General features: G+C 32.0%; 4 protein-coding genes across 7 annotated transcripts; 2 read left to right on the top strand and 2 right to left on the bottom strand.

Annotated features, from left to right (window-relative positions):
* Positions 1-602: 602 nt before the first annotated feature.
* Upf2 (UPF2 regulator of nonsense mediated mRNA decay) lies at positions 603-5787 on the bottom strand. The gene is made up of 10 exons (XM_089702357.1): positions 4947-5787; positions 4647-4859; positions 4156-4407; positions 3791-3933; positions 2985-3279; positions 2668-2883; positions 1538-2587; positions 1313-1462; positions 1018-1163; positions 603-901 (listed from the first exon to the last, which is right to left on the bottom strand). Exons 1-10 carry the CDS (start codon positions 5646-5648, stop codon positions 727-729), a joined length of 3342 nt encoding a protein of 1113 aa, XP_089558483.1. The 5' UTR covers positions 5649-5787; the 3' UTR covers positions 603-726.
* Positions 5788-5870: 83 nt separating this feature from the next.
* Positions 5871-10143, top strand: LOC149490274 (asparagine synthetase domain-containing protein CG17486). Of its 4 annotated transcripts, none has more exons than XM_089702346.1 (8): positions 5871-6013; positions 6446-6602; positions 6855-7029; positions 7108-7316; positions 7400-7803; positions 7905-8076; positions 8427-8668; positions 8954-10142. In XM_089702346.1, exons 2-8 carry the CDS (start codon positions 6594-6596, stop codon positions 9129-9131), a joined length of 1389 nt encoding a protein of 462 aa, XP_089558472.1. In that variant the 5' UTR covers positions 5871-6013; positions 6446-6593; the 3' UTR covers positions 9132-10142. The 4 variants fall into 4 exon arrangements, with proteins under 4 accessions (XP_089558472.1, XP_089558465.1, XP_089558449.1 ...); XM_089702339.1 differs by having other exon boundaries at positions 6446-6691; XM_089702323.1 differs by lacking the exon at positions 5871-6013 and adding an exon at positions 6071-6353 and having other exon boundaries at positions 6446-6691.
* Positions 10144-17296: 7153 nt separating this feature from the next.
* Positions 17297-20795, top strand: drongo (Arf GTPase activating protein drongo). The gene is made up of 6 exons (XM_089702312.1): positions 17297-17540; positions 17613-18116; positions 18266-18417; positions 18498-18563; positions 18722-18846; positions 19543-20795. Exons 1-6 carry the CDS (start codon positions 17377-17379, stop codon positions 19588-19590), a joined length of 1059 nt encoding a protein of 352 aa, XP_089558438.1. The 5' UTR covers positions 17297-17376; the 3' UTR covers positions 19591-20795.
* A 259-nt stretch (positions 20796-21054) lies between these two features.
* LOC149490272 (cell division cycle protein 23 homolog) lies at positions 21055-27184 on the bottom strand. The gene is made up of 7 exons (XM_089702299.1): positions 26538-27184; positions 26108-26456; positions 25850-26029; positions 25547-25711; positions 24991-25237; positions 21565-21751; positions 21055-21359 (listed from the first exon to the last, which is right to left on the bottom strand). Exons 1-7 carry the CDS (start codon positions 26961-26963, stop codon positions 21138-21140), a joined length of 1776 nt encoding a protein of 591 aa, XP_089558425.1. The 5' UTR covers positions 26964-27184; the 3' UTR covers positions 21055-21137.
* Between the last annotated feature and the right edge of the window lie 51 nt (positions 27185-27235).

Here is a 27235-nt window from a genome sequence, read left to right as displayed (position 1 = left end):
TGATTCTACTCTGAGTTGTGTGTGTCGTTTATAAAGCACTTGAATGCCGTAAAACCAAAATATCAAATTCATAAAAAAAAAAATTATTAATTTCATATTGATCTTCATCTCATTATCAGAGAAACATAGGTAAGTATATTTTAAACAAAATGTAAATCAAATTTTGGTATTTACTGTAAGGCCCTGCGCAGACGGCACACTTTTTGTGCGATCGAGTCTGCGGCGCACAAAAAGTCTGCATGGCGCGCAAAAAGTCGGTCGCGGATTTTTCACAGACTCAACGCACACGACGCACATCTTCGATCATTTTGTCGGCAGAGCTGTAGGGACGTAGACGCTATGGAAATCGTGTAAAGTGTGCGCCGTCTGCGTTAGCGCGCGTTGAAGCAAACGTTCAATTCTTTTCACACACTTTTGTGCGGAGCGGCGCGGTGCGGTCTGCCCGAATTACACGGATTTTTTGTGCGCCGGACTTTTTGCGCGTCGTGTGCGTTACTGCATATAATTTCATAGGTTCTATTTTCACAGACTAAAAAGTGCGTCACGGATAGTCTGTCGTCTGCGCAGGGCCTAAAGGAGATTCAGAAGACAAACTTCAGTGGTATACAAATAATATCCGATTTCATTTATTTTAAGCAATATACAATAAACATATTATATTTCATTACATTTTTAATTGGGCAGTATATACGTACTTAGTATTGATAGAAAATAACTTAACATATGTTATTTAAATTTTTTGGGCCCGAATATAAGATCGGCGTCAGGGGCACCCTTAGGATGCTGATATTTTTGACGCATATGCTGTCCTCTATTAGGGTTGCCACTTCTTTCAGATCCACCGCCACTTTCCGCACTATATTCTTCTTCTTCTTGCCTCTCAGATATATTTAATGTTAGACTGAAAATTAATAAGTTAATATATTAAAAATAAAACTATGTATGAATAAAATCCGAAAGATATACTATCATATCATGTCTTGCATTCACACAATTCTGAAGCAAAAGAATATATACCGTTTTACTCTTTCCATTTCTTGCTTATCAGCTAAGGCCTGCTGTTGTAAATTGCTAGCAAGTTCCGGTGGAGCATTGAAAGATTTATATTGAGGTTTTGTACCTTTTCTGACCATAAGTACAAACTCAACACCTTCTTTTCCTTGCTAAAAGAGACATATAAAAAGTATAACATTTAAGTAAATTATTTTACGAAAATTTATTTTACATTAGCCATTTCAAATATATTTCAAACAAAAATATTTTCACATTTAAAATTTTAGAGCTAATTATAAATGTGTGAAATTTTACAAACCAATAACTGTTCATATGTTTTCTTGGTTGTTTGACGACATGTCATTGGCACAGCGATATCTCTCTGCTGTGGTCTATTTTCACGTTGCCTTTCAGCTATATTCTCCATAACCATCTTTTCAAATGCAGACTCAAATTCGACATCTTCCACCTAAAATAAAATAAAAAATATTAGTAAGACTCCAAAAATAAAATGAGTTTTTTGTTCTATTTTAAGCTAGCTTACTGGTTTTGGAGCTGGTCTTCGAGATTCAATATTCATATCAACATTCGGCACTTCACCATCCTCATTGACCGCATTTTCCGTCAAGGGATCTTCATCAGAGCTCTCTTCCGGTATTGGTGGATTATTATCTGTCTCGTCGTCAGTTTCGACAATAGTGTCCAACCCATCCGCAGTGCTATCCTCAGCTTGATCTTCATTATCGAACTGCTCTTCATCCCCTAACTCCGGGTATAAAGTTTGTCGTAACTCCTCAATTGCATCCTTGCATTGTTGCCAACTTGTATACATAGTCAACTTTGGTCTTAAACTCGTTAAACATTCTTGGTAAATATATTTGACATAAATCGGAAATTTATTATCGTCCGTCCAATATGGATCCGAACATTTAAACCAATAATAGTTTTGGAAGAACACAATGAAATAATCAAGCCTCTTTTTACTTGAACCACTATTGAAATATGCTCCACATGTTTCAAGCAATGCACACACTAATCTTATTCTGAACACATTTTCTGGGGGATCTAGTGGTGATATGTTGCTATGATCATTGGTTACACCAAATGTAATGAAAGAATAAAGAACAGTGAACACATCTCGAGAATCAAGAAGTTTATAGTTGTATAATTCACCAAGATATCTCACAGTTGCAATTCTTCTTTGATTGTATCTAGGATGTGGATCTTCCATTGTTACCCGAATTTCTTCCATTATCGTATCCACTACTGCTGGAGCAACTGCTTCCTGCCAAGCTGATAATTCAGCTGTTAAACGTGCCAAAGCTCTTCTTGCACTAGCTCTAACTCTCCATCCACCGGCTAAATGCTGTATAGCAACTGCTGATATTTCAGGATCGTCCCAATTCAGTTTTCTCATTAACCTGAGAATTTTTTCCTCATTGCTTTTTTGTAGATCTTCATGAAGGATCTTTCTAATGAACTGATGCATTGGCGGTTCTTCTTCTTTTGGTTGCGCAGGCGCTTCCGGGGGGCATACATAATAAAATGCATTTTCGATTTGTGTAACGTATCGCGAATCTAAGGCTGAAACAGTCTAAAAGAAACAAATTTTAACGTAACATTAAAGGGATTTGTATTTTTTTTATTATATGTGAATTCACCAATAATAAATACCTTCTTCCTCATCATCTGTTGTAAATATATCATAGTCCTTTGATGAGTGTCTGGGTTACAATATAAGTATCTGCCACAAGTTTCAAGTAGGTTACAGGCCATTTCTATGTGATGATGTTTGAAGTCATGGAGCAGTACTTTTAGGCAATAGAGGGCTTCCATTTTTGAGTAAAGACTGAACTTAACTAGTTCTCCAATAAAACGGACAACTTTTATCTACAAGAAAATAATGTTTGGTGCTAGAATTAATTTGTCATAATAATTTTATTTTGAAAAAAGAAATTGTTTAAAGTAATAAAAATATGTTTTTTTTTTACCTTAGATTCAATATTAATTTGATCCTTTTTCCTAACATGATATTTGAAATCTTGCTTTAACATTTGACAAAGATCTACACAAACATCCGGCAATACAGGGTATAAAATAGCAGCAAATCTTGAATAAAATGGAAGTAAATCCAATCTTGTTCTGGCAACACTGAACAAAACCCTAGTTAGCTTTTTCCTATTATTTTTAGTATTAAGATTTAGGACAAAATCCACTGCAGCATTGTCAATCAACTCTCGATTAATGCAATTGGGCAGTTCATTCAAAAAAGCATCAAGTGCATACCTGTAAAGAGAGACAATTAATTTTTTAAAACAAATGAGCAAGCAAAATGTATACACTATCAGTAAAGGTGCAGTAAAATTGCCGAATGTTGCTGGGCTACTCTCGGCAATGTATTGCAAATTGAAATTGCAGCAAGGGTACCATTGCAAATATACTGAGACTAGCTGCTCCGCGCGGTTTCACCCCCGTGGCTCCACCCCTGTTGGTCGTAGCGTGATGATATATAGCCTATAACCTTCCTCGATAAATGGGCTATCTAACACCGAAATAATTTTTCAAATCGGACCAGTAGTTCCCGAGATTAGCGCGTTCAAACAAACAAACAAACTCTTCAGCTTTATAATATTAGTATAGATATATGTCAATAAAAATTGCCAGCAAGATGCATTTTTTGTAGCCTGTTTACAGGCCTCTTAAGACAATAAAATACATATCATAGCTTTGTAATATGTTGTAGTAAATAATTATATAGCCTAGGCACCAAATATACAACAAAAAAAATGATTAATACTTATTAGAAACGTTAGCTGGTTGTGCTTCCTCTTGTTCCACATCAGGAACAGTAGGCAACTCTTCACTATCACTAAGCTCATCTTCCTTTAGATCTTCATCCAGCATTTCTTCTGTCACAGTTTCCGCTTTATTTTTAATAGCCTAAACAATTAAGAACATTTTTAATACTATTTTACTTAAGAAATTTACAATTTTATGTTGTATTGAATAATTTATTTAAAACTACCTGCATCCTGCTGTTTCACTTATGTAAATGAATTTTTCCTGCTAATGTTCCTAATTCTTATAAAATATCAGAATAAAAAGGTTATTTTAATATTACAAATAGATAGTTCAATTTTATTATTGGTATAGATAACTTACTTCTTTCAACTGATAGTTAGGCATGAAAACTTTCAAGTCTGGCAAGCTTGTGTAAAATGTTCTTGTATCTTCGTCTTGCCAAGGATCAGTAGCAGCTTGCATAGTATATTCTTCATTCCCACCAATAGTTACAGTGCCTTGAGTCTCGATAACATTTAGAGTGAGTGTTGGTGGCTCACCGGCTTCACCTAGTTCCTCACCAAGTACTTCAGCAAAGTTCTGCGCTCCTGTTAAGAGTTTGTCATATGTAGCCTGCAAATAAGAGAGAATATTACAAATCCAAATCAATTTAATTCTACATTCATACATAAAGAATTTACATATTAATATTATGGTTGGTTTTGAGGCAAATCGGAATAAAATATACAAGTCACTCAGAATCAAACAATTAAAAAATTGGGTAAATATATCTGAGTTAGCCATTACAAAATACGAACATATGAAAAAAAAAAATATATCTTCTCTAGATTTGTAATAATATATAAGTGTACCTGATGTTGTTCCAACTGATCTTTTCTTTCCTGTGATAGTTCACCTCTTGTATGCAAAGTCCGCTGATTGGCAGCATGAAGAGCCTGCAACTGAGCTCTCTCTGCTAAAAGATGCTTTATCAGAGACGCAAAGTAGTCTTTTAATAGTGTGCGTACAGCTGTTTGTTTCTCCGCAGGAAGAAAAGTGTTTCTAGGAACTGTCACATTATTTTTCTGAAAGAATAAATGGAACAGACAATAATTATATTTGTTTTAAAAAACAGTTTTATTTGTAATTATTTGAGTATCAATTATTCATACCTCAGCTGTATCCCTTATTTTCTTTGGAATTAACCCTGCATAATCCTCACCACAATGTTTACAAAATGATAACAATATAGGTATGTTATTGTGCTCTTCTTTATCCATGTTGATAAGAACAGTCAACACATTCCCCAATAATGGCAAACCCATCTTATTAGTAAAAATTCCAACAGCAACCAATTCAGCATAAAATCTTAAATCAACACGTAATTTCGATGAGTTTGCTATTTTATCAGTGGCTTTGAAAGTCAAAATTCTTTGCCAGTTCTCAAAAAAGAATGTTGAGAATTCTGCATATGTGCGGTGAAGTGCTGAACACAAACTTATTGCAGCTGCTATGTCTGACATTTTTAATTTTGCCTCTGCAAGGGCAGCTGCCACTTCAGATATATATTTAGTAAGGTTAAGGGCATTGAGATCCTTCATTAAAGCATCCAATTGAGTAGCACTGAATGATTTAAGCTTTTTCACAAAGGTAGTGTTCTTTTTGAGACCCGAATCCAATTTTGAAAAGTAATTATCAGGCGGTCTAACACAATTAAGGTTCTGATTTCTCAAATCTAATTTAGTTTTAATTCTCATTTCTAAATTAGAAATATAATCAGTTAATGCTAGACGATCATTTTCTTCTGAATTTTCTGACGCCTCACCAGCCACCTCATCATTTTTGCTTTCAGCATCTTTTTCATTTGAAGTCATTATCTCGTTAACAGAATTCTAGAACTCTAGATATAGAAATTGAATAAATAGAGAAGATATAATTAAAATATTATTTTTTAATTTTTAAAAACAAGACCGCAATGTCAAATAATTCCATTGACTTGATTTTGACAATCATGAAATATTGACAATTTCTCACAAGGCGGTAGACACAGATTACCATTATTTTTCTCTATAGCACTCTTACATTACCGAATAAAATAAAATAACACGCTTTATAGTATATATTACATAGGTAGTATAAAGTACTATACTATACTTACATATGTACTCTAAGTAGCACGCATATTCAAACATTTTAGAAACGAAAATAATTTATTCAGGTCAGTGGGTCAGGTCCACAGGTCAGTATATTCTGTGATATGTTTAAAAAATAGGAATGTCTATGATCAGACATCAAATGACAGATGACAATTCAGAATTTGAAAGTTCATGGAAAATATTGAAAATATTATTAAATACAAGTTATTTAGAACAATTAATGATATTTATTAAATTCCTTGAAATTCATTAATGAAGTAATACGTATAAAAATTAAACATACCTATAGGCTATAATATAAGCATAAAATGTTTGTGTGAATTTGTTCACTAAAAGTTTACTTTTTGCACAACATATTTTTATTAAAACATGTGTGGCATAATTTGTGAAATTTTGTATAAACCAGTTACTAGCATTTTTAAGGTTTGATTATTTCAGTCGTTCCATTCTAAATATTATTGAAATTCGGAAAAAATGGAGCCAATTAAATTAATTCAAGCTGTATTTTCTTACAGGATGAAGTACAATTACAACGAATTAAAAATAGAGGGCCAAATTGTGTCCACTTCTGTTCAGTTAAAATAAATCAAGACATTGTTATATCTTTTTGTGGTGCAGTGTTATGGACCCAAGGCCCAAAACTAACTCCACAACCTATAGAAAATGAACAAGGTGTGCTTCTTTTTAATGGTGATATTTATGATGAAACATGGAACACCAAATACAGTGATACTCAAATCATTATGGAAAAATTAAGTAATGTAAGGAGAAATAAATAGAGATATGTAAAGATGCAATTTAATAGTTTATACATTTGTAAACTGAACTCAGATTTATTTCATTATAATTAATTAGTAATGGTTCCCATAGGTATATTTTTTATAGATGTTTGTATTTTAGACACATATTTTTTTTTGTTTTTAGTGTGAATCCTCACACGAAAGAATAATACAGGTGATCAAATCATTAAAAGGGCCATTTTGCATAATATATTATGATAAATTATCAAAAGTCCTTTATTTCACAAGAGATAGGATTGGAAGAGGGAGTTTATTAATGCATAAAACAGACCACTCAATTGTAATAAGCAGTGTTCTAGGTATGCCATAAATACTTACTAAATAAATATTTTTTTATGAATTGAATTATCCAAATCTAATTTTATAAACCTAACTAGGAAGAAAATATCCATGTATAGAAATACCAGCTTCTAATATATACCGATTAGAAATACTAGGTAAAGTAGTTACCAGATTTTATTGGGATTCTGAGCTCATAGAAGAATATAGTTTCAATGATTGGACTCAAAATATGGAGTTGCTACAGAATTTACCGGATGATGAATTTATTATTAATTTGGATGTTGAAGCAGATCTAAATATTGAAGTAAGTATGATTATTAAATTGATTTCTTACTCATGTTGAAGTTTTCCAATTATTATAATAAAAAATGTTGGTACATTTTACAGGATGACACTTTGAATTTTATTGATGAGGTTTCAAAGAAATATAATTCCAAGCAAGAAATAATGGAGCAACTTTTAACACATACCACAATATTAAAAACAGTTCAAAAATTACTGCAATTACTAGACCAAAGTGTTAAAGTGCGTCTAGAGAAGCATCCAAACAAGTGTAAAAATTGTATAAATGAAGATATAGACTGTTCACATTGTACAGTTGGAATTTTATTTTCTGGAGGCTTAGATTGCACTATTTTAGCATATCTAGCAGATAAATATGTATCTCAAGATCAACCAATTGACCTAATCAATGTTGCTTTTAAAACGGAAAATTGTACAACATATGATGTACCAGACCGTATCACTGGTAAGAATTCATATGAAGAGCTTAAAACAAATTGTAGTTCAAGGTAAGAAAACTTTTGCTACACTTGTAAATTTTTCTATACACTTTTACTTCAATTATGTAGGCAGAATATTACAACTGAAACATGCAATTTTTAATTTATAGGAACTGGGTTTTCCGGGAGGTTAATATACCAAAAGAAGAATTAGAAGCATGTCAAAGTACTACTATAGCAGATCTAGTATTTCCAAGGAAGACTATTTTGGATGAAAGCTTAGGTTCGGCTCTCTGGTACTCTGCTTGGGGGCACAATAATGAGGGTACCTCACCTTGTCGGGTATTTATTTAAGTTCAATAGAATTTATGTTCATATAAATAAAAAAACTTTTGAACTAACTAACATTTTTAAGTGGCAAAAATGTTTGTTTTACATTATTATTTTCGAAATAATTGGAATCTAAGATATATTAGAATACTAGCGGTCCGCCCCGGCTTCGCCCGTGGTACCTACATGTTTAAACTATCCTATCTCTCATGTTGGATTGAACTGCACATGGTGTGTGAATTTTATTATAATCGGTTAAGTGGTTTAGGAGTTCATTGAGGACAAACATTGTGACCCGAGATTTATATAACTATATTAAGAAGATTTTCCTGTATTTATTGATCCTTTTTAATAATATACAGGTTCTGTTACTGGGATCTGGGGCTGATGAGCTATTTGGAGGCTACACCAGACACAGAAATGTGTTCAAAAGACAAGGATGGACAGGATTAGTTAAAGAGCTGTGCCTAGAGTGGAGCAGAATTTCCTACCGTAATCTAGCCAGAGATAATAGAGTTATCTGTGATCATGGTAGAATACCAAGGCTGCCATATTTAGATGAAGATTTTTCAGAATATGTTTTAAAGTTAAAGCCATGGCTGAGGTCAGTATGTTATGTGCCATATATGTATAGTATGTATTAAAGGAATTTTAACTGTAACATGTAAAAGGGGGTATGTACCTTTAGGAATTTTATTAAGTTCAACTGAGTGTTTTTAACAGAAATAAAACCAATTTTACACTTAAAAATTTCTTGGTATAAAATTTCTCAAGTTAAAAATCAATTGAACTGAAAATATTGTTGTTGAAGTTCCATAACATGTCCTTGGCCTTTTAATATACACTAGGTAGATGGTAAAATGAGACAAAATAAAATATTTTATTTCAGATGCTTTCCCAGTGAACATTTAGGAATAGGTATTGGAGATAAATTATTGCTACGACTTTTAGCTACGCATCTCGGACTAACACAAGTAGCGATACTACCTAAACGCGCTTTACAATTTGGATCAAGAATTGCGAATAAGAAACAAAAAGGCAGTGATATTTCCAAGAATTTGCAATAAAAAATAAACAAAAAATGTTATTTGTATTATTATTGAAGGCAAAACTCGGTTTCTAAGCAGAAATGAATTAGAATAAGATTTAGCAAGAAAGATAATAGAGACATTAGCAAGAAGAAGACAAGGTCAAGGGTGAAAACCCTTGTCAAAGAATATAAAAATAGACTATATCGATGTGTAAATCTATACCTATAATAAAAATCTCGCCAAATGTGTTGCTAAGCGCAAAACTCGAGAACGGCTGAGATTTTTCTAACGTTCTGCTTATAACTTCTTTAATTTTAAAAATATACCTAAGTATATACTTAAGCATATTTGTGGCATAGTTTCGGAGACATCGCAAAAACTATGCGTCCTACAAAAAAAAATGTCCCAATAACAAAATTGCATCCTCTATTCTTTTAAATGCAATTTTCGGTCCTAAAATACTCCTCCTATAAAAAATAAAATAGTTTTGTTTTTTGCGGTTGAGTAAACGTCGACGAGTATGATAATAAAATTATTATTGCGGTAATTGTAATCTATATTATGGTATAAAGGTTACCTAATTTGTATGGGAATATTTTGTTATCAGCATTCTGTTTGGTTTTGCGCAAGTTACTAAAGCTGGGTTCCTATATAAACTCACCATTTCAGCATTTCCAACAAAGTATTGAGATCTGTGAATTGAGATACTTCTTCACAGTCACCTAACTGTTGAAAATGCAAAAATATAAAAATGAGTCTTCGTAGCGATATAAATTCGCTGTTAATAATAAGTGGCAAAAATACTGCAGATCTTGAAGAATATTTATTGGAAAATTTCCATCCGTCAGCAGCTGCTAAGTGCTAGGAATACCAAAGACGAATTCAGTGATTCAAAGTAAACAAATAATGTGTCTCCGTGTAACCAACAATGGGCGAAAGAACTATGGAAAGAACAATGAAAACTTAATCGGTTTGAAATTCAAAATGCCGCACAGTGGGACAGAACGGTATAAATAAACCAAGATCAAGGCGTGTTTTGGAAATTATATTTTGTTAAATAACAATTACTAAAAACTAGCTGGATGTGAACGTTTTCCATTGCAGCTGAACGCAAACACTTGCCGTGAAGAAGCCGATATCTTTTGTAATTTTTTTGCGAGCTTCTTGCGTATCTTCAGATAATAATTGATCTATTGGCAAACCGCAAAACTTGAAAATGCTCTATTGTGTTCGTACCGTGTATCAATATTTTATGGACTGTCTTTAGTTGTCAATTATATTTGCTCACGTTTAGTTGTTCCCAATTTATATTTACCGAATTTTACTGTATCTATAGAAAACCCTAGACGGCATTGTTTGAAGGATTATATACCTCTTAATCAATTCTTTGTCTACACCAGTGATTTCTGAAGAACACTGATAATTTTGGAAAAATATCCTTGCCGTATTCCCATCGTTATTGTGTCCGAAACCCTGATGTTGTTTATCAATATGTGAATCAAGTAGTTTTCGGGAAAGAGTATGAACATACTTATTTCTTTTTTTCCTCTTTCAGTTTTTTATTTCTGGTTTTGTTGCTGACCATTTTTCAAAACCGAGATTGTAGGAATAGGTTTGCAAAATCATTTCCATGCATCTTATTAAGATGCTTCGACATTTTCACCAATATACCTTAATTCTTGTACGTAGGCTTTATGAACATGCTCCATTCCGTATTCCTTTACCAACTCCATTTTTTTTGTTTTTTTCTGAACACTCATCATAAGATTTATTGGGTCTTCCTTGATCTCCAAAATTGCTCGATGTAGAACCTTTAGAAGCAATGCATGGACTCATTCCCCTTTCAACCAGACGCACTATTCAACAATCCTATAGATTTTCGTTGACAGCAAGAATGGACTTGGCTTCATCGAAAATTTCTTTCGATATTGTTTCTGAGGTTTGATATATATGGATCAGAAGTGTACAATAAGGTATGGAACATGTCTGCATTGTTAGCCGCTATTGAACAATTCCTAGAATGATGAAGTATAAACTTTTTGTAATCCTTATTGCGGGATTCTTGAGCGTCTATAATAGGTAAAATAGAATAGAACTCAATGATTTTTTATCCGTGAATAGGTATTTTAAGTACGGAGGACCGAGGAAGGCATATATTTAATACCAATCATAAATATTTACGTACAGTTTGAGTTGGGCTGTAGTAACCGGTAGTACTTAACTATATGCGTATTCACCTAACTTTTTTGAATCAATTTTTTTTTCAGATGACATAGTTTGTAGTAATATGTACATTCGTTTTATACGTTCTACGTTTACACCTGTTATGTATGCAGAGCAAGAGTAATTCTGAAAAAATCTCCGAGCTGTGTTTCCGTCTTTACTATTTCCAGTGCCTTGTCGAGGTTTATCGACATGTAACTAGTCCCATTTCCTCTCTAAACCGATTTTGTACCAGTTTTATCTTTTCGTCTTTGTTTTTTTTTTTATTTTCTGGTGTAGTGGCTGATCACTTTTGGAAAGACAAGTTATAGGAAATGTGTAAAATCATCTCCATACATACTTCTAATCCAAGCGTGTATTGTTAACAGTCCATATTGAAATTAACTTTCATTCACATCTGCAGGGCTATTGCGTATCTCATTTGACATTTCATAGTGATGATAACTTTGCACGGTGCTCAACGATTTCTTGTCAAACCATGTTTTTCGTATTGGCTATTAAAAGTTATCAACTGAAATGACGTCATGAGCACCAAATCAACTTGAAAGCCACCGTAACACATTTGACAGGTGTTTTTGTATCGATAGTTTATAAAGTGGTATTCCGTAAGCCAAGTGACCATCAAAAGGTTGATCACTATAATATTTAAAACTGTTGTGAAAGGAACTAGTATTGAGCAGTGTTTTGTAAATTCTCAGTGATCGACACTATAATCCGGATAATTTAAATATTAAAAATATATTATCAAGATATAGGAAGAACAGCACGTATATGATTTAGCGTCTTATTTCAAGTGTTTCTATACTATTTTATGTATATTAAGAAAAGAATTTTTTAAGTGTATACATAGCCATTTTATTTTTTCCAAAAGGTTTTTAGTGGGATCCATATTCCATATAATTTATAAAGTATGGCCCGTGCTTTTGTACTTGGATTTGCGGAAGAAGAAAGAAAGAGGAAAGCATTAAGATTTAAGAATTGAAAGGCGACGCTTACGTGATGCTAGTGATCCTATGGGGATCCTTTACAGCTGCCAGCGAATTTTCGTTTGACAAAGGCTGGTTTTCAACTGGTGGTGGAGATGTTGAAATAGGAAACATTTTTCTTCATTAAATGTATTAAGTAATAGTAAGTCTAAAAATATCCATGTCTTTTGTTTTTCCTTTTTTATGTGTAATTTATTACTGATGACTTACAAATCAATAAAATTACTATTCAACATTAATAATTATCTGTATTGTATTAGGTTTAACAGACATTAATAACTAATAACTCATTTATAAATACTTAGATATACCTACATAGAAAATAATACAATTATTTATGTATATCTTTTCAGTTTCATTCCAAATTAAACATAATGTATGTGGATGCATCATTTGGTGGTGCAGCACATGATTCCTATGTTTGGAACCATTTTCATTAAATACTAAATCTTCATTTAATTTCTGTGAGCATCATATGAAGTATGCATAGAGTATAAAATATTATACCTGTTTTTAGGTGACTCAGGATATGCGCAATGGCCCTGGATGATGACACCAATATCAGGAGCATGACGGGACACCTGAAGAATACTATACCAACCTTCATTGCCGTGTCAGGAATACTGTTGAATGGTGTTTAGTGTTATTAAAAGCACGTTGGAGTTGTTTGTTGGCCCATAGAGTACTTCATTATAATCCAGTTACTGCTGGTAAAATAGTGAATGCATGTGTTGTTCTGCACAACATTGCAAATATGCAGAATGCCAAAATACCCGAAATACAGGCTTCTGATGCTGGAAGTGAACATATGTCTCAGGATTTAGGAGAGGATGCTATATGATGTTGAGGTTATACAAGATCTTACCAGAGAATTGTTCTCTGGTAAGATCTTGTATAACCTCATTAGTACAGAGACTATGGAATTCAAGAAGATGATATGTATAATGTTAAATAAATATTTATTGTGCTTAATGGCTTAAAAATGTATTCGTTTTAACTGATAATTATTTATTCTTGTATTTGTGATTAAACATATTTTCTTACTTAGATAATATTATAGCTTCTAATCGAATATGACAATATTTCTTGTATAATTTATAAATAAATTATAATATGTTGTTAATGCTCTGATATAAATGTGATGTAGTTGTGTCAATTAGGTAATAGTTAAAACAAGGTATTAAAGTAAATATAAACTTTTGATATCTAAAAAAATATTTTTTATTTATTTTTAACGAAATTTACACCATAAAGATTGTGTTCAATAATTGTTATTTTTAGTTAAATCTAGACAGTTATTTATGAAAAACTTAGAATACAGTTATAAATAATTATTAATAATAAATTACATTAATGTAAAGTATAAAAAAGAACAAAAACTATTTAAAATCATTTTAATTTACTAATATATATATTATATATGTATATCTTCCTGTATCTTGGTAAGTGATGCAGCTAATTTTTCTATAGCAGCTGTATGCCTTTCCTCAACAGCCAATCGCTTGCTTTCAACTCATAGGCCCAATGAGGCACTCTCTCATCTTGGCTTACTGAAATAACAATAGCATAATACTTAATTCACTTACATTTTCAAAATTAAATATTGTACTCAGTAGTTTCTTTGAGTAACTAGAGCAACTATTTTGGATTTCAATACATTAAAAAAATTGTCACAATTAATTAGATAAACTTGTTAATCAACTAACTAGGTATCTATAGTTTATAGAAAGGTAAAACACATTATTACAATAACAAGTAGGTACCTATATTTAAAAATAATGGATAGTTTAATGGGAATTAATAAAATAATATTTAATTCTCCTCAATTACTGTTTTCCGACAAATCTATCTAATTTAGAAGCTCTCATGAATAGTCATTTTCAAAAAGAGATTAGTTAAAGATATAAAGACAATATAATAATTGTGCTTGAAATAAATAACTTACATTTTATTAGATGTATTTTAAAATAGATTTTTGTTAAACATTTCATAAAACTATACAAAGCAATTTAAAGGATACAAATATTTAAAATTTTCAAATTTATATATGTATTTAAATTAATGTTAATATTTCTCTAAAAACAAGGGTTATAAGACTTACCTCAGATTCATTTGTTATGTACCTACTGTTTCTAACTTTCAAATACACTTGTGTACACAAAACGACGACCAAAATTGTAATTGTAGACAGACCAAAATTCAAGTGTTATGAATTTAGCGCCATATAAGAGTAAACATTTCAAATCCCAAGTGTTCCGGTTAATATAACACGTAAGATTTAAATATGCTCACGTATTTATGGAATGTACGACCAAATGTATATATTTTTAATTTTGCTGCATAATGTCGATAAAAAATAGTGACGTTCGATGTCATCGTTGATAAGCACCGTAATACACCGTGACATGATGTCCACTTACTAAGATACGCAATACCAAATCTTTAAATTTTTAGTGGACATCAAAGTTCAGTGATCATCAAAACTATGTTGATCACTTAATGTGTCAAAATTAGACAATAGCCCTGCTGGTGTCCTAACTGCCTTTAAGTTATTCATTTGCCGAGGAGTAGCACCACAAATTGTACAAGAAGCGCTCAAACGAGTTTCAATTAAAACTTGTGCTAGGTATTTACTTTCAAAACGTTTTTTTTTGTCCGGGATGAATTTCTCCAGCGTTCGTCACATTTAGGTACCAAGTTTCTTTGAATGTAAGACCACAGTAACTAGCCATATCCTCTGGTGACAAATCGAAATTTTCTTGCAAGTAGTCTTGTAGGTATATATTATGCCCATTTATCAACGCACAACTTTCGTTTACTACAAACAAATTCACCAATTTTTTCAAATTAGATAACTTCTGTGAATATTTGAAAATAGGTGTTTACCGATTTTTTCAGGCAACTTAATTTCTGACGAACAACTGTTGAGGTCTCAAGTTTCGCCTTTCTTTTATAGGTCAATAAAATAGTGCAAAAAGATAAGAAACTAAACATTTGCACTCTTCCCAACCTAATTTTAATTTCACCATAATAGATAAAAAATAAAAAATAAATTAGGTATCTCCGATCTCGCGATATATTTTAGCACCGCGGCGGCGCGGACGGCTGCGTCGTCGCGTCGCGGTTGTTCAGCTGTGTCGCACTGTATGTGCATCATCAACACAACATACTCAGGGATCATCAATCATGATTCATGACCTTGTTCATGACAAATTGACAAATCTATCCGACCCACATCCGACCACTCGCATGTAGACAAGCAGTGATAAGATATGAATTCGAGACATTTTATTGGTATTGGACTCTTGCACTTGTTAAGTTATTGGCACTATAATATCCCATGATAATATCTTAAAATAAATTAAATATTCAGAATACTCTAAACAATAAATTGATAATCGTAATGTCGTAGAGCAAAGTGCGAGTAAATAGATAATACGCAACCAAATTACTGTATTGGAATATTGATATGGGCTCAGAGCAATAAACCTAATTGCTCTGAGAGCGTTTTCACATTATCCGATCCGATATCGGATATCGGACGCCGATAGCCGATATCCGATATCGGATACAATTTGCCCTTTCACATTGTCCGATAAAATCGTTCCGATATCATCATTAGTGTTGCCAGAAATTTTTAGAGAAAACTAAACTAAATTGCCAGTTGATAAAAAAAAGGTATAATTAAAAAAAAATCAAATGTTATAAAATATCATAGTTGTACATATGTACAGTAAAAATAACTACGATAAAGAAAAACAACTTCAAAAAAGAAAAGTAAAATGTAAAAAAAGATTTGATATCACAAATTACTGCGCTATTTACTAAATAGTTTTGATATCGGTCATTTGTATAACATAATATAATACTTATGTTAACACATTATAAATTAAATAAATTTATATCAATATCTACTACAACCTAGTATTAGTTAATAGTTTTAGTAATACATATTAGTAAATACCTTTCAAAATCTATTAAATGTATTTTTAGCAAGACGTACTTAATCATTTAGTAATTTTTTGACTACATACATTTATAAAAGTTCATGTAGTCAGTAGTACCTATGATAAATTTATTAAGTGATACAATCTTTGTTCACATTTTCTTTTCTTTTTCTTATTACACTGTAATATCCTAAAATAATATTGTCACTCGTTCAAATATATTTGTAATATGATTGTTGTAATTTCCTGTAAGTAAAGATACATAAATTATTTTATTGTCATAAGCAATTATTTTAGAATTAAGAGTTTTCAAACTTTGTATTATTTGTTGTAAATTCAAAATAAAAATAAAATCGGTGTGAAATCTCCTCCTTTTTTTGAAGTCGGTTAAAAACAAAGCACTCAATGATAACAATACAATAAACAGCACAACCAACATCCGAGTAGGAGGAAGAGCGAGGCAGAATGAGATAAAATAAAGATGATAGACACTAATGTTTTCGAAGATAGATATTTGAATTTAAGAACGCAATATATTTTTGTTTACTTCAGTTCAGCCAATTGCCGTATATTTTAATACGGCAAATAAAAATACCTGCCGTATAGATCGTATTTTAAATGCCTATAAATACTTAAATGTGTGTATTCTTAATAAACAAAAGTTTCTTTTAATAGAAAGGGTTTTAGAGTAAAAGCAAAGATTTTTTTTTAAAGATTGAGCGCCCTATAAGACTGAAAATACACAAACTAGTGCTTTTTTGCTGTTGGTATACTGCCTTTTCGAAAATTGAGTTGGCAACACTGAACGTTATCGTCCGATAGCCACTGGGAATATCGGTGTCGGCTCCGATATCCGATATCGGACCGGACAATGTGAAAGACAGGTACATATTTCATACATTTTACTTCCCTCCGATATCGGATATCGGCTATCGGCTTCCGATATCCGATATCGGATCGGATAATGTGAAAACGCTCTTAGGATATGGGAGTTTGCTATTTAGTATTTTTCCAAGTGCAACACTGCCATCCTCAAAAACTTCACGACAGTCGCATTTGACACTTGACCGCTCACCGTTCACACTTCACAATTCACTCAAGATTTACGAACAAAAATAATTGAAAATGGCTGCGAGCCGTCGGAAACAAGACGACAAAAATTTAGAAATTCTACGTGAACTTATATCACAGAGTGGAAACAAATATTGCCTAGATTGTAATCAGAGAGGTCCTACCTATGTAAACACGACAATTGGTTCATTTGTTTGTTCAAAATGTTCGGGAATGTTGTAAGTATCGCTTCTACGTAATGTAAGTAAATTAGATCAACAAACAAAAGCTGTATACATGTTATTTTTCAGGCGTGGTCTTACTCCACCACATCGGGTGAAGTCAATATCCATGGCCACATTTACACCGGAGGAGATAGAATTTATAAGAGTAAGAGGAAATGATTACTGTAGGCGCGTATGGCTAGGCCTATACGAGGGTGAAAGTGTAAACTACACTGACGAACAACGCGTTAGAGATTTTATGTCAGATAAATATGAAAAGAAGCAATATTATCTAGAATCGCCGCCAAACAATGCACCGATTACAAACGGATCTTCGTCACAGAAAACTAAAAATAAACAGAAATCGGCCAGTGCAACCGTTACAGCGCCTCTAATCGCTATATCGCCGCAAATTTCTAAAAGTTCGGGTTTTAGCAACGTGCCTAGCGCGGCGAAAGTTTTGCCTATTATGTCGTCGGGGCAAGATATAAACCATAAAATAGCTAGACCCGTAAATAATCACGCACCACCTTTATTTAATAATAATATTGCGGCACCGCCAGCTGCACCTGTTCAACCACCTGTACCTGAGTAAGTTATACAACATGTTTATAATAGAAATTAAATGCATATGTATCATAAACAAATCGACCTTTAAAATAATTAAATTGTATTAGTTATTATAATAAACTATAAACATTTCTGTAACTTTTAAACACAATTCTTATCATTATTTTCAGTTTTCCTGTTGATTTCTCCACTGCGAATATATACAACAGTGCACAAAATAATAACTTCAGCAGCAATTTAAATAACAATTTTGCTAGTCAACCTACATCAACTACTACACCTTCATTTAATGCTTTTAATTCTACAAGTAATAATTCTGCAAGTAAGTTTCAATGTAAATAAATTGTTCTTATATTACATTAAATAATAACATTAATTATTCATGTTTGAATTGATTAACAGATGATCGCTATGCTGCCCTAGCTGACCTTGATCTAGTTTTTAGACAGCAAAACATGAAAAATAAGGGTTGGTATATTTTTTTTCCTACAGTTCTGATTCATATTATTTTTGTATATTTGCCACTTTTCAAAATATTTTTTACACTTATTTAATCCATTGAATTGTCTTATTATAAATGTTGAAATTATATACATATTTATATTAATCACAAATTATTGTTACAGAGGATAATGTTATAAGCAAGAATCCCTTCCAAAGCACAAATAATGATGGTTTTGCGAATAAGAATCCTTTTTTCAATGGGGGTTGGAGTGCTCCATCTGCAGCAGTTCCTGTTAATCCATTTATGGTATGTATTAAAATAAATAAATTATTTTATGTTATATTAGTTAACTTCCTACTGTCCATAACATAATATGTATATAACCAAGAAGCGCAACTTGGGGTCCCAAGACATTTCACTTAGTTTGGGACCCACTGTCGTACATTAATTGTAAAACATAAAATGGACGAACAAATTTATTTCATTTCAATAATAACTATAGTATAGGGTCTAATTTAGGTTCTAATTATATATAAAATGTGTAAGTTATTTTGTTGCATGCATAAAATGTGTCAGCATGATAATACAGAGGAAGTGCTTGAGCTATACACTAATGTTATTGCAATATTTATTTCCTATCACAGTTCGTAGAACTTCTTATCAATAAATTTTTCGTGACAATTTTGCTCCCTGATAATGATTTCATACTTGTGGTTTTTGTTTATATTAGTCATCATCAGCATAATAACCCCTTATTCACTTGAATAATATAAAAAATTTGTATTGGATCTACTGCCTTACAATAAAACCATAAAAATTTTAGACTATACTATTGCATACTTCTAGACTATGTTATCTATGTATTGTATATAAGTGGGAGACACATAAATGCTGACTTTAAAAGTAAAAAAAAAAATAATTTAACATTTTCATATTAAAAAAGAGATATGAGCTTTCAAGAATATTTTATGAAGCTTAGAATTGATGTAATTTTTATTTCAGCCGTCCAATAATGGAAGTTTTGTGAACTCCAAGAATCCGTTCCTTTGATGGTCTGAGAGCAAGATCTGGGATCAAGAACAAACAAATTTACGTAACTAAAGCACAAAAAAAGCTACAAATGTAATGTTGTCTTATTCTGTTATAATATAACCATTATTTATTTTTAAGTATTTACATTTTGCCATAGTGCTTATTTAAATGGTTGTAACTTAAAGTGCCTCAATCTGCCTTAAAACTTCAAATCATATACATATATATTCTTGTATGGGCTGTTATAATAGTTAATAGAAAAAGCTATAGTATTTGGAACATGTATAGATTAAAATATTATTAAATAGTATGGACTGTTAAGATATCAATTGAGATGTTGGTCTGAGCTTTATTAATTGTAATTTTATTTAGTATTTAGAAATTTGAGTCGGGCTTAGTCATTATTTTATTGGCATGACAATTAATAAAACAGTTGTAACATAATCTGCTATCAAAAACATAGGGAAGGTATGAACGTGGTATATATAGCTAAACAATGAAGTACGAGTCAGTGGCCTTAATTGTAATGTGATGTCATCAAACCATTTGCTGTCCATGTTTGCGTAAAGCCTTCTATTTATGTATCGCGATAAGTTCTATAATTAAACAGTTGAAATTTTATAGTACATAGATTTAACTGAAAATTGAAATTAATACAACTCAATAATTTAAAAATAAAAAATACTCAACTCACAAAATTTTTGCAATGAAAAAGGCAATGTGCGAAAGGCTTTGCAAGTGATTTAATGTACAAATTTTAATATGAACAATGAACATGACAGAGATTTCGAAATTAGCACAATTTAGATTAGCTTATTATATAATTATTTAAGAAAGTTGTATAAAAATATAAATGAGGAAGTTGAGAGGCTAATGATAAAATATACGAGTATTGAAATTAATTTTTAATATGTTTTCCTGTTTTTGAATTGTTATTTAGTTCAGCTGTGTATTTAAATATAGCTTCCGACTTAAAATATTGAAGATTATTATTAGCTTATTTTGTATATTTTTCTAATAATGCAATGAACTCACCTCTCAAATTCTATGTCTATCTGTGATTGTAACCAGTAATTAATTTTTCTGCAACATTGATCAATTTTTGAAGTTTTATTCATGCACTTGACTATTTATTTAGATGTAATTATTTTTTACTCTTTGAGCACTGAGATCTGTTAATTTGTATAGAAGATGTAAAAATAAATCAATAAGAATATTATAAATATCTTTCTTTTAATTCCTTTAAAGCAGAATGATCAGGGGCTATCAGGTGTTGGATTCATAAAAGATATAATATTTAACATCACTACATATAATTAAAAGAATTCACTGTCGCGTCTTTCCGTCACGATAAAAAAAACAATGCGCCGATTTTCATTCTGATTTTCACCGCGCAACCCTTGATAGAATGGTTCTCGAGGAAGATTGTATAATTTGTTAAGTTTTAGACAAAGTGGGCAGGAAGTGTATAATAAAAATGTATTTCTGAAGACACATATAACAGTGTTTAATAAACATTTAAACCTTAAATGTAACATGAGTCAATTTAACTTCTAATTGATTGGTCACATTTTAAATTTATTACTGTTCCTATTAAATGTGGGCGTTGAAAAGTTATCAGGTGTGATGTTAGGGCTGGGTATAATCTTTGAATCTTGAGTAATTGAAGTGGAAGCTAGTTTTATAGCTTCTGGCAAATCTTCTGGTAAATTGGCAGGTTCTGATGATGATGCTCCTAATCGCTTTTCTGATATTGTTTTCAATATGTTTTTACCAGCTTCCTTTGTCTGAAAGTAAATTTTCCGTGTTGAGCTAACATTCATAATGAAGAGAGTATAAAATATGCATAAGAAAGTTTTGTTGCAAAGCAATTTGAACTTAAATTCAATAAGTTGGAAAACATTTAGCGACAATACTATATTTACTGGTATAAAAATAATACAAAAGAAGGCAAACCATTTCTATCAATAATACATAATGAAAAATCCTTACACTCTCATGTTCCAAGCATTTATATGCATAGTGCGAGGCGTGGTCCAGCAAGGAGAATCGCAGGTAATACTGTGCCAAGTACCTCTGCGCGGCGGGTAGCTCCTTACTACCCGCGTTCGCCGGGTCCTGGCATGCCGCCGTGTACGCGGCTGCCGCGCTGTTCGGCATATTCGACTTTTCGTATAACCTGGGAAGTATTTTTTATTGAATAACTTTAGCAACACCAACAAGTTTAGATTTTTTTTACTGCTTCAGTAGAGCCTGTTCAATATAGATTTAAGTAAATAAAAATGTGTGCGTGTACTAGAGTACACACGTAAGAAGTGAAACTTCTTTATGTCCTTATTTTTCAAAAAATAATTTACTATATACAATATTAAAGAAATACGTTAGTCACACGATCGTCGCTACCTACTTAAATATTTACACCTGCCGCTGCTGCAACTCGCTCGCTTCGCTCGCTCGGCTCGTGCGGTAGTTCAAAAGTTAACCTAAGATGCTCGTCGCTTCGCTCCTCGCTACCTATTTACATATTTACACCGGCTGCTGCTGCAACTCGCTCGCTTCGCTCGCTCGGCTCGTGCGGTAGTTCAAAAGTTAACCTAAGATGCTCGTCGCTTCGCTCCTCGCTACCTATTTGAATATTTACGCCGGCCACTGCCGCGACTCGCTCGCTTCGCTCGCTTGGCGCGTGCGGTAGTTCAAAAGTTAACCTAAGATGCTCGTCGCTTCGCTCCTCGCTACCTATTTAAATATTTACACCGGCCGCTGCTGCAACTCGCTCGCTTCGCTCGCTCGGCTCGTGCGGTAGTTCAAAAGTTAACCTAAGATGCTCGTCGCTTCGCTCCTCGCTACCTATTTGAATATTTACGCCGGCCACTGCCGTTTTCAGCTTATAAAGGATTTCGACTTAGGCGGATTTTGATTGGACAGAGAGTTTGAGGTTTATTCTTATAAATTTTGAATTCATAAAATTATAATTGAACACCTGACACCAATCAAGCAAACACGTGTTTACGTGAGTCATAGATTTATTATCGTATACTCCTAAAATGTTTTCTAAGAAACAATTGTGTACTTACATTGTCGGCACGTTCTTAAAGTCGGTAACTTATTTTTGTTCGAACAATAGAGGTAATAAATTCCTAATGATCAAGTTGTAAAGGTTGTAAAATAAAAAATATTCTATATTAAAACGTATATAATATAATATGTGCGTCATTAATTTCTTACTGTTTCGAAATTTGGTGCAAAATAAAATAGTGTGTAAATAAAATTTGTAAAAAATCAATAAAATAAAACAATTGAGTAAAGATCTATAGGCATAATATTATGTATGTATAGTATATTTATACAAGATATGTATATATATTTATACAGGGAACTTCTCAACGTGTTATCTATGAAATTATACTTTTACTCAATTGTTTAATTTTATTTACACACTGTTTTATTTTGCACCAAATCTCGAAACAGTCAGAAATTAATGACGCACATAGTACATAATATATACATATTAAGACAGAGATGAAAAATAAATAACATGATCACGCCCACGTGTTGGTGTATTAAAAAATTCAATCAAAAACTGAGAATAACTGTAAATATTTTAGAATTAGAAAAATAAATATGTACCACAATAACATTCAAGTATTAGAAAAAATTTATACATAATTCCACCCACGTGTTAGTGTATATCTATACATATTATAAAAAGTATACGTCGAATCACGCGTGGTAGGGATAAGAAAAAAAATGTCACGAGTACGGCGTAACGCAAAAATGTAACGCGCGCGGCGTAACGCAAAAAATGTAACGCGCGCGGCGTAACGCAAAAAATGTCTCACAAAATTTTTGTCCACCCCCGATAAAGAAGTTTCACTTCAATAAAGCTGTTTTTAGTTTCCAAACATACTACTTGTACAACTTTTAATAGTTCTCAGATTATCATAGTAGAATTGCAGTATATCTTAAAAATATAGAAAATCTACTATGTTGCCTATTCATTAATATTGTTATTGAAGTGAAACTTCTTTATCGGGGGTGGACAAAAATTTTGTGTAACATTTTTGCGTTACGTTACGCCGCGCGCGTGACATTTTTGCGTTACGCCGTACTCGTGACTATATACATGTTATATTAAAGTGATCAGCAAAATCAAAGGGTTTGTTTTAATTCTAATTCCAGTGAATTTATAAAAATTAAATAAGTAATTACATCTATTTTTCTAATACTTAGGTGTAATAATGGTATTTATTTTTCTAAGTTATTTATGATTAACCTCACTTTTTGATTGTATTTTTCAATACACTAACACGTGGGTGGAATTATGGTATCTATTTAATTTAATAATTTATATAATATAATATATATAATTATATTATTTATATATTATATATTTATAAATTATTTATATAATTATAATATAATATATAATTTATAATTAATTAATTGTGGTATTTATTTTTCTAAAATTGTATTTAAAGTTAACCTCAGTTTTTGATTGAATTTTTTAAAACATTAATAAATCTATGACTCACGTTAACACGTGTTTGCTTGATTGGTGTTCATATATGATTTTGTGAATTCAATATTTATAAGAATAAACCTCAAACTCTTTATGTCCAATCAAAATATGCATGTGCTTTGTTTCTAAGAATTACAAAAGACCCTAAACTTTGATTACTTTTACGATAATAGCCATTGACTATTATACTGTGCCAGATGTGGATACAGTTACCTATTCAAATTGTTTACAATACAGCTGAGCCGGTCGTTCTACAGATATAATTCTCCAAAAATATTAACCAAATGTGGTCGCTTAATGCGGTATGTCGTAGTAAACAATGCCGTAAAAATCAATGTTTTCGATAAGGCGGTCATATAACATTCAGCAAGGACCTTTCATTTTGGTCAATTTAACCGGTATGTTGTTATAAACGATGTCGCCATAAACGGTTTTGACTGTATTTAAATAGGTAGCGAGGAGCGAAGCGACGAGCGTGTTAGACTAACGTATTTCTGTAATATTGTATACAAGCTGTGCCGCGCGGTTTCACCCGCGTGGCTATGCTCCTGTTGGTCTTAGTTACGAAGTAACTATTCTCTAATCTGTGGTCTTAGCGTGATAATATATAGCCTATATTACTCGTGGATAATGTAGCTTTCGAATGGTGAAAGAATTTTTAAAATCGGTCCAGTAGTTTATGAGCCTATTCATTACAATCAATCAAACAAACAAACAAACAAAGTTTTCCTCTTTATAATATTAGTGTAGATAGTAAATTATTTTTTGAAAAATAAGGTCATAAAGAAGTTTCACTTCTTACGTGTGTACTCTAGTACACGCACACATTTTTTTTTTTATTCCTTAGTATAAAATCGAGTGTATAAAAAATTATTGAAAATGCTATAACTAAATCTTACTTGGCCAATTTGAACAGTGCCATTCCTTCAATGTCACCAGTGCTATGAGCTTTATAGTAACATTTCAAAGCATTAGGTATTTTGTCCATCTTCTCATAAGCCTCTCCTAGTGATACCAACATTCTGGAGTCATCTGGCTTCAGTTGTGCTGCTCTTGAATAATAATATATGCAGTAACCATTCAAACCCAATATTTCATATGCTTGGCCAAGTCCATTCCATGCTCTGTAGTCGTTTCTATTTACATCTGTATCATTAGAGTAAATATGAGTATAAAAAATTGTTTAAATCCATAGGATATTAAAAAAAAACTAGCGTCTATTACAAAGAGTAAGATGTGCTTTACCTCTTTTAAGAATGGGATAAATTGTGATAAGTTACAGCAGCACTCTTAATTTATATTTAGGTTTTACTATTTTGGTTTACACTCTTTAAAGCATATAATTATCTTTGCTGAATAACAAAAGGATGGCCAAACTGTTGCTTTTGTCAGATTATTACCAATTATGCGTTATTTAAGCTACCCTGATAAAAAGACAATGTTTTTAGATCTCACCTATTGCCTGTCTATAGCACTGTATAGCAGCATTAGAGTTCTGTAGTTCAATGAATTCATGTCCCATTAGAATCCATGCTGATAAGTACTGAGGGTCCAGAGATAATGCCCTTTGAAAATATATAACAGCTTTCTGATGTTCACTCCTTAAGCTATAATAATTACCTGTAACAAATTCATATTAAAAAAGTTATATACATATGAAGTAACTGATTTACTTACTCAAAAATGTATGAGGACCTTCTTTTGTGAGGATCTTATAAAATACTATATTAAGAAATTAATTAATATCTAATAACTTACCAATTACACAACATGTTTCAACCCTGTATTTGTCAATAGACACAGCTTTTTGTGCTAAGTTTGCCAACTCCATCCTCTTTTCCTTTAAGTACAGTAAATGTGAGTACACATCCCAATTGTCTAATCGATAGGGGTCATTCTGATATAGATCTCTAAATAAAGCCAACGCTGAATCCACATCTGAAAGTTTTTGTTTAAATAAGTTAGTTTTAATTATAAATGATTAGCTTATAATAAATGTTGCAATTGTACACTTGCCTCTTCTATCATGGTGCGCTATAGCCATTTGTGCAGATATATATGTGCTTTTATCAAATCCTGCAGCCGCCAGAGCCATGTAAGCTTCCAGAGCTTGCTCTGATAGCTTTAGCTCAACAAATGCATGGGCAGCAAAGAAATTCATCATCCAATGTTTTGGTAATTGCAGGGAATCCAATGCTTCATATTCATTTGCTAATCCGGCTAACTCAACCCACGCGCACCAGAGCGTGGGTGTCACAGCTATAGCTGTTTGCAGTATTGTGACCGCTTGACTTCTTAATTCTAGCTTCTTTAAAACAACACCCTCTAAGTACAATAGGTACCCATCATTTTTATTACGATTAGCCTGAAATATAGGTTCACAATTACAGCAAATAAATGTTTATTTTTTTTAAGTTACTACTTATCATGTACTTCAGACAAATACCTTAAAAAATGATAACAAGTCTAGTAAGACTTGTGTAGATTCCGGATTTTCTGTTCCTATATCAGTGGCATTGTCCAATCTCTTTTTCTCACTAGACAAATACTGAGAATATCTTAAAAGAAACACACATTTGGGACTGGTGCAATTTTCTAAGAAGTGTGCTGCTCTGTCGTATTCCTGACAATCAAAGTAAGTCTTAGCTAATGTATATGCCTCCCTATCTTCTTTAGAAATATTCTCATAGGGATGGGGTGGATCAGTGTATTGTATTTTATGATCCTTGAGAGCATAGTCTAATTCTGCCAGCCATTTCGCAGTTTGCGTTAATCCACGATCATTACATTCACGTATTTCATTTAATATATCTATTCTTACTTGAGATAAATCAATTTGAATATCACTTTTTGCATTTAATAAGGGTTGCATTGTTTCCTAGGTTTAAAAGTTGAAAAATCTTGAGTACTGATTACATAAAGCACAATATTAAACTCATTTGTGATTAGAAATTAAAACACAGCCTAATATTTATATTTAAATAGGTATGTAACAGCCAACAAGTAGAAAGAAACAATAAATCAATATATGTAAATTGTAAAATAATATAGCTCCGCGGCGCCGTTAAAGTAGTTATTCATAAATTGACAAATGACATTGACATTTGACAAGTAACAACCACAAACTGACTTAACATATCTTCC

Source organism: Colias philodice, chromosome 2 (genome assembly GCF_061535455.1).
Source record: "Colias philodice isolate Cphi_HAF_F1 chromosome 2, ilColPhil1 Martin Lab GWU primary, whole genome shotgun sequence".
NCBI lineage: Eukaryota > Metazoa > Arthropoda > Insecta > Lepidoptera > Pieridae > Colias > Colias philodice.
This window is presented reverse-complemented; position numbering and strand designations above follow the sequence as displayed.

Coding starts and splice junctions, on each gene's coding strand:
- LOC149490274 (XM_089702323.1), top strand. CDS start 6,300: ATGTGTGGCATAATTTGTGAAATTTTGTATAAACCAGTTACTAGCATT. Junction 7,030..7,107: donor TGTAATAAGCAGTGTTCTAG/GTATGCCATAAA, acceptor AAACCTAACTAG/GAAGAAAATATCCATGTATA. Junction 7,317..7,399: donor AAGCAGATCTAAATATTGAA/GTAAGTATGATT, acceptor TACATTTTACAG/GATGACACTTTGAATTTTAT.
- Upf2 (XM_089702357.1), bottom strand. CDS start 5,648: ATGACTTCAAATGAAAAAGATGCTGAAAGCAAAAATGATGAGGTGGCT. Junction 4,408..4,646: donor ATCAGTTGGAACAACATCAG/GTACACTTATAT, acceptor TCTTATTTGCAG/GCTACATATGACAAACTCTT. Junction 3,280..3,790: donor CCAGCTAACGTTTCTAATAA/GTATTAATCATT, acceptor CTCTCTTTACAG/GTATGCACTTGATGCTTTTT.
- LOC149490272 (XM_089702299.1), bottom strand. CDS start 26,963: ATGCAACCCTTATTAAATGCAAAAAGTGATATTCAAATTGATTTATCT. Junction 26,457..26,537: donor ACTTGTTATCATTTTTTAAG/GTATTTGTCTGA, acceptor CCTATATTTCAG/GCTAATCGTAATAAAAATGA. Junction 26,030..26,107: donor AGCGCACCATGATAGAAGAG/GCAAGTGTACAA, acceptor AAAAACTTTCAG/ATGTGGATTCAGCGTTGGCT.
- drongo (XM_089702312.1), top strand. CDS start 17,377: ATGGCTGCGAGCCGTCGGAAACAAGACGACAAAAATTTAGAAATTCTA. Junction 18,117..18,265: donor GTTCAACCACCTGTACCTGA/GTAAGTTATACA, acceptor CATTATTTTCAG/TTTTCCTGTTGATTTCTCCA. Junction 18,847..19,542: donor TTCCTGTTAATCCATTTATG/GTATGTATTAAA, acceptor TTTTTATTTCAG/CCGTCCAATAATGGAAGTTT.